The 12,743-nt window shown below is 37.1% G+C and overlaps 2 protein-coding genes across 2 annotated transcripts; both read right to left on the bottom strand.

Annotated features, from left to right (window-relative positions):
- LOC18588397 (uncharacterized) lies at window positions 1–966 on the bottom strand. Its single transcript, XM_007012778.3, has one exon. The coding sequence runs from the start codon at window positions 931–933 to the stop codon at window positions 343–345; it is 591 nt and encodes a 196-aa protein (XP_007012840.3). The 5' UTR covers window positions 934–966; the 3' UTR covers window positions 1–342.
- A 4,724-nt stretch (window positions 967–5,690) lies between these two features.
- Window positions 5,691–12,452, bottom strand: LOC18588395 (WD-40 repeat-containing protein MSI4-like). Its single transcript, XM_007012776.3, has 15 exons — window positions 12,069–12,452; window positions 11,592–11,655; window positions 11,156–11,242; window positions 10,993–11,055; window positions 10,600–10,665; window positions 10,417–10,491; window positions 10,190–10,265; window positions 9,525–9,723; window positions 9,231–9,312; window positions 8,453–8,526; window positions 8,194–8,305; window positions 8,015–8,089; window positions 7,289–7,365; window positions 6,496–6,595; window positions 5,691–6,018 (listed from the first exon to the last, which is right to left on the bottom strand). The coding sequence occupies exons 1-15, from the start codon at window positions 12,323–12,325 to the stop codon at window positions 5,917–5,919; spliced, it is 1,509 nt and encodes a 502-aa protein (XP_007012838.3). The 5' UTR covers window positions 12,326–12,452; the 3' UTR covers window positions 5,691–5,916.
- Between the last annotated feature and the right edge of the window lie 291 nt (window positions 12,453–12,743).

The following is a 12,743-nucleotide window of genomic DNA, read 5'->3' as shown; positions in this document are numbered from 1 at the left end:
TGGCTTTCAATTCTGATATATCTCTCCACTTTCTTTCTTTTGTGTACTTTTAGAGTAAATACAAAGAGAGGAAATTCCAAGACACGCCATTTCCAAACAAAGCAGTCAGCCACTCAGCCAGCAGCGTGTCAAATGCATCCTCCTCTCTTCAGTTTAATACCTTCCTTCAACCCTCTCTAAACCCCTATTTTTCTATTTTCTAAATTTCTAGTATTAACAAAAGTTAAAAGCCCCATCCCATTTTCCAAAAGCGGAAGTCACCGCAATTTTTTTTTTTTAAAAATAAAATTAAAAAAGGGGTCATAACTGTTCACGTTTACTCAGGAAATTCCAGTCAAAATTTCAAAAGAGGTACTTCCTCAGTTCCTCCTCCTCGCCTAGAAACCTCACCAGCTGCTTTTCGTCCCATTCCCACTCCCAATCCATCATCCACCCACGCGCCTCTTCCTCGCTTCTATCCCACGCGCCCCCTCCGCCCTCCGCCTCCACCCACCCTCTGATTCCCTCCAACCTACTCCCAACCTTCACATTCGCGTTTAAAATCCCTCCCATGTCCACACTGGCCATCACGCTAGACTCCGACTCCGAAAACGACGACCCGCAGCTCTCTTCGTTGCCGTTGATGGTTATGTACGAGGACGACGACTGGAAAATCAACGCCGACGAGTACGGGTTGTCGCTGAACCTAACCCTCATCCCGAACAAGGTCGGCGACGACGTCGATGAAGACGCTGAGGTGGTATCTTCCGGTGAGTCGTCCAGAAGCTTCAATAACTCACTCACTGAGTCAGTCTCACTATCTTCAACTGATAACCACGCCTTGACGTCATCCGCCAACTCATCTGTTACCGTCTCTCTCAGCCGTTTCGACGCCAGAAACCCAACGTCTCCGGTTTCCTCACTTGCTCTTTTCCTTTCCTCCTCTTCCTTCATAGTAGTTTTTCTTCAAAGAGAAAAGGATGATGCTCTTCAAAGAGAGAAGGATGATATAAAAAAAAACTCTACATATTTAAGCAACAACGTGAAAGAGAAGGATCTGAAAATTTTTTATTTTGATGTGGTAACTGCTGGATGATGAGATGGTGATATATTTAATGCTAGCCGTCCGATTCGATGGTTTTAAATGTCTTTAATGATGTGGCGGAGCATCTTTATGCCTATCGCTTAGACGGATGATGCCAGGTGGCAAAAGATGGTGCCACGTGCAAGGTATGGTACTGACCTGGCAGGAGAGTTGTCCGCTGAAAAATGGCGGGAAAATTTTGTGTTGCCCTGTAAGTGGTGGATATCGGGAAGTATATCCATGTCAGTACTTTTAGTACTTACAGCCCCTGTTTTGAAATTCTCAGAACAGCTGTGGCTATTCTGACATGCGTAATTACATCCCTATCCTTCATTTCTTTATCTCTTTTATATGTAAAACTTACTTTATCTTCCATAAGGAAGTCCACAAATAATATTATTTAAGCTCTTTTTTATGAAAGTGAAGTTTATTTTCTTAATGTAATATTTTATTGAAGTTTTTTTTTTTTTAAATGCAGTTGTTGTTATTTTAATGAAGTAATGTGATTTATATTATTTGAGAGAATTATCAGTATGTGAGACCCCCTTACTTTAGAAGCTAGGTCATCAACCTTCACAAGTTGATATCGATTAATGTGATATTTATAAATTTAATTATAGTTAATTAATGTATATAATTAATCATTATCTTATATTTATATAAAAATTAGATATACTATTCAAAAGTTTATAAACTATTAAAAAATTTTCTATTGTAATCTTATTTTTTATTTTCAATAAAATTTGTCTTAATAGCTAATAATTAATTAATTAATTATTAATTAAAATATTATTTATTATTATATGTTATTATGAAGTTAATATGTAATAATGAATAATAATATGATTATTTGATATTTTTTATTTTTCACATTAATATCATATGTCAATATAAAATGATAAATATATTTTAATTAATGATAATTAATTTATTATTAATTATAAAAATTTATTTAATATAAGATAAAAATAAATGAATTTATTTAGTTGTAATAAAAAATAAAATTTTATTTAAAATTTTTAAAGAATTTAAATTTTTTTTAAATATTATACTTAAAAATTATAATTAAGAAAGAAAGCCATCGAAAATAGACAAAGAATGTTGAATGGCATTATTACTAGGCAGGGGAAGGGATGACAGAGCTACAGTAGGATCCGGAAACGTGACAGTTGGGCCCTTTAGCAACAAGTGCAGCGTGGGAACAGAGGAAAAGGGCGCTGAGACCCGGAGGCTAGGGCTAGTACTTCCCATGGGAACCTGGACCACTCACACGTGTGATTGAACTGTCCTCTGACACGTGCAAATCGAACAATAAAGATGGGCAGTCCTTTACTCTTTTATTTTGGTAGGAGGTACACGTCGGGCCGCCTGAGCAGGGCCGCACAAATCATGAAGATTGGTTCCTACGTGGAAAACGTGGAGATAATTCTGTTTGAAGCGTTTCTCGTTTAGGCTCAAAGTGGAGCACGAGAAGAGCAAAGAGGAATTAGGTTGACAAATAAGAGTGGAAGTTTGAGTAAGCTTCTGTTTTCATTACATAAATAAAGGTGAAAGATACAAAGCATATTGTTGAATTTTGTGCAGTGGTATTTCAACAACCCTATCCTTTTGGCAAAAATGCCTCTTCATCTACTATTTTAGCATAATAAAACGTGTAATTTCACTCTGCACGAAATTCAAATTTTCACGGTATATTTTTTAAAATAATATCCTGATTTTGATCCGATTATTCACGTATTACTTTTTAAAAAGGACAAAAAAAAATTCAAATCAACCAAACTAACTGGTTTTATCCTGCCAAAACGGCATACACATGTGCAGTATTGCGTTGAATAGTGCTCAAATGTGAGGCCGTGGTAGCATTGGATGGTCAAAATCAACAACTTTTTGGAGACAAATTTTAATGGCACAAAACCTTGGAACTTGGAAGAGGTCAGATTCGAAATTAAAAGCGCTCCTTAATGCAATTATCATAACCAGCCTTGGAAGAGGGCAAATTTTAAAGGCTGTTTGCCAACTGCTTTTGTCCCATTCAGCTTCGATACCATGTCAAGCCTTTGTCGCTGTTACCTCTTCACGAAAAAGTCTGAGATTTAACTCTTCCTTCAAGTAGTAGGAAAACACAAAGAAGAAAACAATAAATTACTTCTGAAGTTTTAAGTTACTTTTTTTATGTACCTTAACACAAAATGCTTCTGCCTAAAATTGGATTATGATTCAATTTTTTGTCTAATCCCCACATCTCTTTCATTCCTGGTAAAATGTAAATGCAGCAACAACACCTAATTCACCAAAACACACATTATTGTCACCATAGTCATGGCAAGCATGCTTCAGAGTAGAGAACCAATGGGTCTAAATAATCAACTCGGGGCCCCGATACAAGACACTCCGGATGCGTGGCTTGTCATCCAACTGCCAAAGGGAGCATTGTTTTCACGTTAAGATTCATATTAGTACCAGAAAAGATAAAAAGGAAAAAGGGCAGGGGTTAGGAATACCTCATAAAACGAGACTTCGAATGTGAAAATGACTTCTGCATTAAGTTCCGATGCGTTGTGGAATAGCGAAAGCTTGATGTATACCATTGGTTCTTGGGTTGCACGTTAATAACTGAGGGTTTTTCTCATTCCAAGGACCCTCGTATTCTGTTTGAGCAGACCAGAGAATGGCAATGAGGACATTAATCACCCAATCAATAGAGAGAAATGAATATAATGCACGTCGAGTGCTACAACTACTAGAATTGAAAACACAAAAAAGCAAGAAATGCAAACAATGTGATCATATAACACAAAGCAATTTGAGTCATGAAAGAAGCAGGGTCCTGCACCTGTAGGGATCAACCTCAAAGCCAGCAATTTGAGCAGAATCAGTTCGGGGATTCTTATGATACATGACTCTGAAGCTTAGATGGTTATGGATGAAATATACCTCCTCTCCGCTCCGTATCCAGCAATTTAGCACATCTCAGGGAAAGAATCATATAAAGATATAAACAAGAAAGAGTAGAACATGGCATTCATAAACCTACAGGGTAATATGTTCCCTTCAACCCAACACGAAAGCCTTTCTGCTTCCGTTGTGTAACTGGAAGATTACCAAATTCCTGCATATTAGTTTGCGACTTTTCGTGTCAAAATTGAGGAACAAAGCATAAGACTTCGCTAATGAGCAACATGTAAATGCAATCAGCTTGACTCTATTGCTGGAAAGAAGAGAATTTCAAACCTGAAATCAGGAATGATTAGAACATAGACTCCGCACTTACATATTAACTCGGTAGTCATCACGAATTTTCTCCTTGAAATTCTTTGCAGCTTCAGCATCAAGTTTTACCCGGCAGGCTACTTCGCATGACTTCTTTTCTCATATCAAAATGGCACAGGAAAAAAAAGGGGGGAAAACCTTGGATCATCCAAAGCAGAAAAATAGCTTTTCCTTCTACAAACAAGAAAGCACTCAATGCAAGCAACATACTAACAGTATAGACAGAACCCTGAAAAGCTTCGCCTTGAAGAAATTTTCTCAAGGTCTTGGAGGGCTTACAATAACGGATGGAATAAAAGTCATAGGAAAGCCGTGTGTCGGGGGAAGTAAGATTGGAAACCTCGACTTGAAGAGGATCTCCCTGCATGCATAAAGGTTCACTGACCACGACAGATTTCCGAAAAGGAAACAAATCATCGAAAGAGAGCAAATAGAAAAGGGAAATCTACAATATAGAAATCGGCAGGAGCAACTGCACCGAGAGAGATGGAACAGGATCCAGGTACAAGCGTCGTTGTTACTGTTAGTAAAAAGAAAAGAAGGGCCAGCCGCGATAACATTCCACTGCTGTTGCTATTACTCTCAATCAGAGTAGAACCCAATATGAATGGCACTGTTAGCACAGTAACGCAATCCTTGTCTAGTTGGAGGCGTCGACACTAGATCACAGCAACTTGGTCGTCAATTTGGATAGCCTGGATGCTTAACCGAACCCACCTCCTTTTCTGCTATGTCCATGTTTTTTTGATAACATAATCAGAAATATATCAAGCTTTACCTCAACTTAAATCTCTTTTCTAAACGCTTTTGAAGCAAACTCCCCTGATGCATATTTGGTGCATTTGTTTAATACAAAAATGTACTACACATAATTTGTCTCTATGGAATGCCATTCTTGGCGACCGGCTGGGATGTTGTCTCCATCCCAAAATCTGAAAAGAAATATTTTATGAACGGTCTCGTAACCCTCCCTCATTTCAGAGAATAAATATAAATTGTTTCAGATTAGCTGACCAACTAACCAATCCTATCGAAGGGCAGTAATTTTCAAACCTCTTACCTGTTCAACATTCCAACCACAACCTGCCAAAACATAATGGGCTACTACCTCCGAAATTAAAAGCTTTGATCTTGTGATAGAACGACATGCTGACAAGTCAAGAGATCCCAAACTCAACCGTCCAGAGCCACACGAGTTCTCGAGTAAGGCAAGAACCCATGAGACGAGACGTAAGTTTCCTTTCATTCAATACCACGACCACAAACCTTTGAATCCGATGGTAGAATTTGATGGTTCATTGATCGTAATTTGTACCCTGGTGGGGCCAGGTATCAGTATATGACAATGTCTTCAACATACTCATAAAATCAGTGTAACACTCCGTCAATAAATGGAAGAAAACCTGTTTACAAGCCTTAATATCTGAAAATCTACAATTGCTAGCAATGAGCTTACAGAGTCATCCCATCCCAATTTCTTCAAACTTGAAGAGCAAACATCTAAATCCACATAATAAGCTACTACAGAGGTTTGTTACAAGTCAATCAGCAAATATCTGGTCTTCTTTCTTCCCAACTTTATCTCATGGCTTTGACGCGCATGAAATGACGTGAGACTTGAATTTCTCAAGCTCTGCCAAAACCTCCTCTTCTGGCCTGTAGATCAGATCACTCATGCGCCATATCTGCAAATAATTGTTTAGCATATCAATAATTGTAATTTTCATTCAAAGTTAATGCATGTGGTCAGGCTGTTGAAGCAATATGTAAAATAAAGCACTTTCAACAAACCAATCCCATTAAGTTGGAGTAACTTCATAACCAGCAGTGAAGGAATGCCATTACAAGCAGTTTCTGGTGTTACCCATTTACTGCCAGAAATACCATGATTCTACCGCCCATGGTAACCCTTGATGATTATAAGCAACATGTTTTGGAATGTTGGCAGGGAAGTGAAGTCCCCTGAATAATTTTACAAATTTTTGTTGTAATATGCATGCCAGGTAATGCCCTTGTGCATTGCTTTTGAGTTTTAACTTATCATGTCATATCTTATTATCTCTAACTTCACAGTCCAGTGTTTATTTGAATTTTGCCTCAAGAAAAAAGATTTTGCATTTTCTGACACAAAGAACATTTGTATGGGAAGATAGTAACTATACCTGCAATGTACCTCCTCCGCCAGTGGTATCACAGTCATCAGACACACTAACAACGGTCCACGGATCAGATGCATTCCAATGGAAGTCAACAACTTTGTCCCTGTATAAAAATTGACAGATTGAAAACGTTATGAGAACAAATCAGGCAACATTAAAATAAAAAATAAAAAAAAATTTTGAAGAGTTGCATGATTTTCAACTCAAACATATATAGGCTTCAGAACACACATAAGGAAATTGTTCTCAGAAACCAAAACTTGTTATTATGAGGTGCATAAAACATAAACAGCTTTCACCAGTGAAACCAAAAAGTTTTTAAGTATGATTTGGTTGCAATGTTGAGACATGCCTCAAGATTAAGCTTCATGACATTCCAAATTAGCTTGCAATTGCATCATTATACCCACTTTTCTTTTTCCAATAAAAGATACTTCACCAAGATCAAATTCACTGTCAAGGCATAAACCTCCCTAATAGATGGAACATTGAAATTTCCACCAAGGACTCTTACAGAACCATCAAAAGATAAAAGATAAGGTTTTAAAGCCTTTTACATACACAAATGTAAGAAATAAGGTTGAATGAGATACTTGTATGCAACAAAGATCATTAAGGAAACCAGTTTAATGGTGCAAGTTTAAATGGATATAGATACCACTACAAGAAAATAAAAAGAAAGAAACAAAGAGGAAGAATGTCAAATGCATATTGAGATTAAGACATGAAGGCCTGGTTCAAAAGAAGAGTCCTAATATATGCTATATCACACACTGCAAAACAGTTGCAAACCAACCTGTGCCCAGCATGCTGGAAGAACAATCCTGCAGGAGTACTAGGTGATCTTGAAGCACGTTCCACCTTTTTGCCAACCTGCAATAAGGACAAGCAAGTAAGCCAACCACAATATCAGCAGAAGCAAGTACACATGACAAAATAAGTAACACGTCCGCCTTTGAAATGTAAGGGGAATATTTTCTCCTACTAAGGCAGGCAAGGCAGAGCCTTAACTATGTTTAACGTAAATAACTACAAAGAACAAAAGTAAAACTCGAGAAAAAAAAAAGGTAAGGTGACCAAAATCTAATCACTGGTAATCAAGGTGGTTACTGCTAGCAATTTCTTTATATCCTCTTTCACTGATTTACTGTCAAATCATTAATTTACAGTTGTAACATAGACATTGCAACAGGGCTTGATTGATGAGGATGGAGAAAATAGTAATCTTCTACACTGCCATCATTTTTCACAAATATATTCCAATCCTAGAAAGATATGAGCCAGAATTGTCAACTCACAAACCACATCCTCTTATAATCTGAGTTCAATTTCCTAAAATTGATTGTGTGAAAATCTAAAATTATTTCCATATACAAATTATTCATGCAAACTGCAAAATTGGATGGAGAGCATACAGATATCACCCAGTTCAACATATATGCATAGCCACATGTTATCTGTGTTACATGCATGTAAGTTGTATGCAAAGGCAATTACTAGAGAGGAATCAAACAAATCACACCTTGTCATAATCCCAAATGTTTAAGAGCCCATCCTCGGCAGAACTACCAAAAACAGAGGACTTGTCTGGAGACCACTGGACCATTGGAGAAATAAATTTGGTAAGAACAGATGCATGATACCATTTATCATCACATTTGTAACGAAATACAAAGTAATATGATCAGGTCTCTAAAACACCTGAACACAAAGAACAGCAGCTTTATGACCCTCAAATTTATAAATGGGTGATCCAACTCCATTAGAAGTGAGATTTCTTCGATCAAACATGCGAACCGTATTATCCGCTGACCTGAGAGATCAACAAAAGATGACAAATAATGTTTTATCGTAACCCATCATTGCAAAACATGAAGAAGCACTGCAATTTTCATAGTGCATCATATTTTGATACCAAAAGGAAAATGCAAAACTGAAAGAAACAAGGACTGAGACAAACCCGGTCAGAATAAGATTATCATCGTGGGGGTTCCAATCAACACAATGAAGATCAGCATTATGTGCCTTTTCAACCTGTCAACAAGAAACCAAACAATTTAGCATATATCATCAAAGGCATCGGTATATTAAAATTAAAAATACCATACAATCAAATGTTAACAAGACTATAAAAGAAAGCATGAGAAACATGAAGCCTTGGTTGATTCCACCAGAAGGAATTCACAATTAAAAAAAGAAGATAAATGGTTGGCTTTTTGATATCAAATCACATCATCTTAAAAATGATTTGAAACAGACAAACCCTCACAAGAATGAAGTGCCACACAAAGAACAGCAACATATAACTACAATCAGAAATACAGGAAACCAAACTGTTGACAAGTTTGTGCAAAGGAGTTGAAGAAGTGGCATGGCAATCCAGCCACCCACATAAAAAGGAAAAAGGTACAAAAATGATGCTGAATGATTCAAATCATTCACATCATCCTCTCGACTGTAAACCACTTTACAGAGGTCAGTCAAAGGCTATTTAAATATCAGGTCCAATGATAACAATGAGTACTGAAGATCCTTACTGTTGAGCTTATTTTTCAACTCTTTTGAAACTTCCTTTTCATGAATATACACACTATTTTTTTACACACACACACACACACACACAAATTCATCCAAAGTAATAAAATGAAAAAGAAAGGAAAGAGAGGGGGTGGGGGAAGGAAAAAGGAAACCACTAAGCAGTTATTATCATTAAAAAAGCAAGAATTATGGACAGTCACCTTGACAGTGGGGCTAGTGCCAACTCGTGCATCCCATAATATGAGGCAGGAATCATCCCCTACGCTACAAAACTCCTGTGCACTTCAGAAGATATGGAAATTTGTCAGAAATTAGTCGCCATATGAACAATGTCAAAAGTATCAATACAGAAGCCATTTCAACGGTAGAAGAAAAAACAATGAAAAACCATTTGAATAAACTCACCTTTACATGAAAAGTTTATGAAGAGAATTCAAAAAGAATAAACCATAAAGAATTACAGCATTTAGATTTTATCCAAGAGAAGAAGGTACCCGGATGGACAAAACGTGACATCTTCAACGGTATCCTCATGCCCACAGAAGATACCACGAGGACCTACAGAAGGCCCGTCAGCAGCTTTATCATTCTGTTTGATGATTGATCCACCAGATCCTGGAGATTTGGTTGCGTCTGTAGCTGTTGTTGTTATGTGGTCCTGGATGCTCCACCAAACCACTGATTTGTCCTTCCCTGCCATAAAAGTGCTCTCATTAAGAAGAAAATCCCATCACATGAAATGAGATTCAGTTTTGCCGAGTCCAATTTAAAAAAGTTAAAAATATGAACTTCAGGACTTGAAACAATAGTTGCAGGAATATGGAATCAAAGTAAAAGTTATGCAGTTATAAAATAGCACACAATAAGACATACCATATAGCACAATCTGACATACTTCCTGAATCAGACAATAAAGTTATTTCATACATATGATAATAATACTTTGTGTGTGAAAAAAGGGTATACTCAGCTATCAAATTAAATAATTTTAACTCGATTACCACTTTGCGAGAGGAAGATAATGAATTCATAACATCTCATATGATCATATCAAAGATATAAGATCATGATTTCCATGAGGATTTCGGTACCAAATATATTGATGAAAGTACTGATTCCAAGCAAAAATATAGTTAATTAAATGATAAAACTTCCCAACCTCCAGAGAGCACATAGGGTTCCGTAGGACACATTGCAAGAGCAAATTCTGCATTATCTTGATGTCCAGTCAAAATCTGCCAAAAAGAAAGAAAAAAAAAAAGGCAAAGTCATAAGTGAAAACAGTGCATTCACACTCGTCCCCTTGTCCAAAGAACACAGACATACAGATAAGCAGCATAGATAGCTTTTACTAAACATATAACTGAAATTTGGAAATAAATATACCAAATCTGGACGAGAACTTGTTGCTCCAAGAACAGCATGACGATTGGGTTGAGCTTCAACATCCCAGATAAGAACCTAAATATCATCAAGTCAAATATCAGGCAACTTTAATATCTTAGAAAGAAAACATGACAGGAATATTGGCTCCAAAAAATTTGACAACAGAAATAGCAAGGGTCTTACATCCGGACTATCAGTGTGAGTGGCCACAATCTTAGAGTTCTGAGGAAGTTCCCTGATTCTGTTCACCTGCAAGATAGTATTTGGTGACCACAACATATAACAATAAATCCACACAAAAAAAAAAAGAAAAAGGATAAAATAAAAATTATAAAATTCTAAAGTTATACATGCAAAACAGGGAATTCAAATAAGCAGAATATCTATTTCCCACCAATGTCAAACATCAAAAGAATGGGACTTTTAATGCCCCACTAAAAAAGAAGAATTACATTGTCAGATCAAATAGATCTCTTTATGCAAAGATAGAATGAGTTCCAACAAAACTGTTTGTAGTTATGTCAGCACAACTATATAAAAACAAATTTATTTTTCTAGAGTGTGCAAGATTCATACCTCCCCAGGATGTATGATGGTCTTGTACTTCTTCACAAATGGTGAGCGTGCTTCTTCATTAAACTGAAAAATATGAAGCAATCGTGTATATAAAAAGAAGCAAGCTGCATACATCAGTACTGAAGTGCAGAACAAGGAACAAGCTCCCATGAAAATGAGTTACCTGAGATATGTGCTCAGCAGCAGCAACCCTAGGTTTGACAACTTCGCAGTTCGCAATCACAAGAGTATTTGGTACGCTACCATCAGTCTGGCATTAAAACATTAACAATAACAAAAAGAAAAGATGTCAAATATAACGATAATAACAATTTTTTTCCAAAAAGTGTGATGTTAGGTTAAACAACTTAAGCACAAATTTAACATGCTTCAACATTGTTCAACCAAGCTTTTGTTGTAAGTTCCATTAATTCAAAGGGTTCTAAGCTTGATGCATCTGTTATTGCTTTAATAAATTAAGAGTCCAGAAAGAGTATTTTTTTGTTATGTAAAACTGAACATCAAGCAACAGACAAAATGAAACAAGAGGGGGTTCTTCCGTTCAGTCCAAGCCATGTTTCGGTAGACAAAGAAATTCCCTATAAAGGAAACACGCTTGCCTGTTCAGAGAGGTAGAGACGCTGGCGATTCTTGTAAGTAGCTTGTTCAAGCTGTGGTCCCCAACTGTTCAAAACCAAATTAAACTATCATCAATAAATATGAAAAAGAAGAAATAAAAAAAGAACTCAGAAAATGAGCTAAATTGGCAACAATGTAAAACAAACTTGAAGCAACAAAAACTCTCATTTCGTTCCTCGACAACTACAAACAATTAATGCCAGCCATCTTACACTTGAAACACAAGGATACATAAATAATCACAGGATTCAAGAAATGAAAACAGATCAGAAGCTCCGCAAGAGCACACTAGGTTTTAGCATAAAAAATTTAAGATCTTCAAAAACAAACTCAATAACCCAAAATAAACCCTAAACGCAAAAATAGCATCTTTATTAACAACAGAACCAAAAACCCAAGCGTTTGCAACGAAAAGACCAAAAACCCAAAAACCCTAAAAAGGGTTTAAAGAGACATACCGGCAAGAGAGAGAAGGCCAAACTAGATTGTGGTTAGCAAGCCAGTCATAGAGAACAGGGACCAAGGACTTCCACTGAGTGTACTTCTCATCAACGCTCGGTTGTTGGGCTTTCTTTCCTTCTTTCATTTTACCAGCGCTTTGTTGTTGTTGCTGCTGCTGCTGTTCTTTCTCGTCCTTTGGTTTTGGTTTTCGGCCTCTCTTCTTGGGACCTTGCTGCTGCTGCTGCTGTTGCTGTTGAGATTGGGGAGACTCCATTTTTGAGATTGGGAGTGTTGCTGCGACTTTAAAAGCAAAGAAAGAAAGGAAAAAAACAACGATTGGTTTCCGGGGACCCGAGACCGGACCCTACTGCGACTGTGATAGGGGTTTGGAAGAGAATGGGAAAAACTAAAGTACTAGTAAATATGGTGGTGAGGGTTTTTGTTGGGGCTACGCTCTTTAAAAGGGAAGTGCTTTACACGCGGCAAGTTGGTAGAGCCTAACCTGGTGTGTCAGTAGGGCTTACGGCTCAGGCGTTACTGAGATGTGTTGAACGGTTGAACGGGATTCAGCCATTTACATTTACTGGTCAAGGCTTATTGCACGTGTTTACTGAGTTGTTGGGGTTCTAACTTTTTACTTTTTGGCAATTGATGGGTGCTTGCCAGCTTTGCTCGCTCGGAATTAGGAACGA

This window comes from Theobroma cacao, chromosome 9, assembly GCF_053813885.1.
Source record: "Theobroma cacao isolate CCN51 chromosome 9, ASM5381388v1, whole genome shotgun sequence".
In the NCBI taxonomy this organism is placed as follows: domain Eukaryota; kingdom Viridiplantae; phylum Streptophyta; class Magnoliopsida; order Malvales; family Malvaceae; genus Theobroma; species Theobroma cacao.
Note: the sequence above shows the minus strand (reverse complement) of the source record. Positions and strands in the feature narration are given on the sequence as shown.

Bases quoted from the DNA above. Each gene is read 5' to 3' on its own strand.
- LOC18588397 (XM_007012778.3), bottom strand. From the start codon at position 933: ATGAAGGAAGAGGAGGAAAGGAAAAGAGCAAGTGAGGAAACCGGAGAC.
- LOC18588395 (XM_007012776.3), bottom strand. From the start codon at position 12,325: ATGGAGTCTCCCCAATCTCAACAGCAACAGCAGCAGCAGCAGCAAGGT. The intron at 11,656-12,068 runs GTATGTCTCTTT...GGTTTTGAACAG, and splicing joins TGGCCTTCTCTCTCTTGCCG to TTGGGGACCACAGCTTGAAC. The intron at 9,313-9,524 runs GTACCTTCTTCT...TATCTTCTGAAG, and splicing joins GTCACGTTTTGTCCATCCGG to TGCACAGGAGTTTTGTAGCG.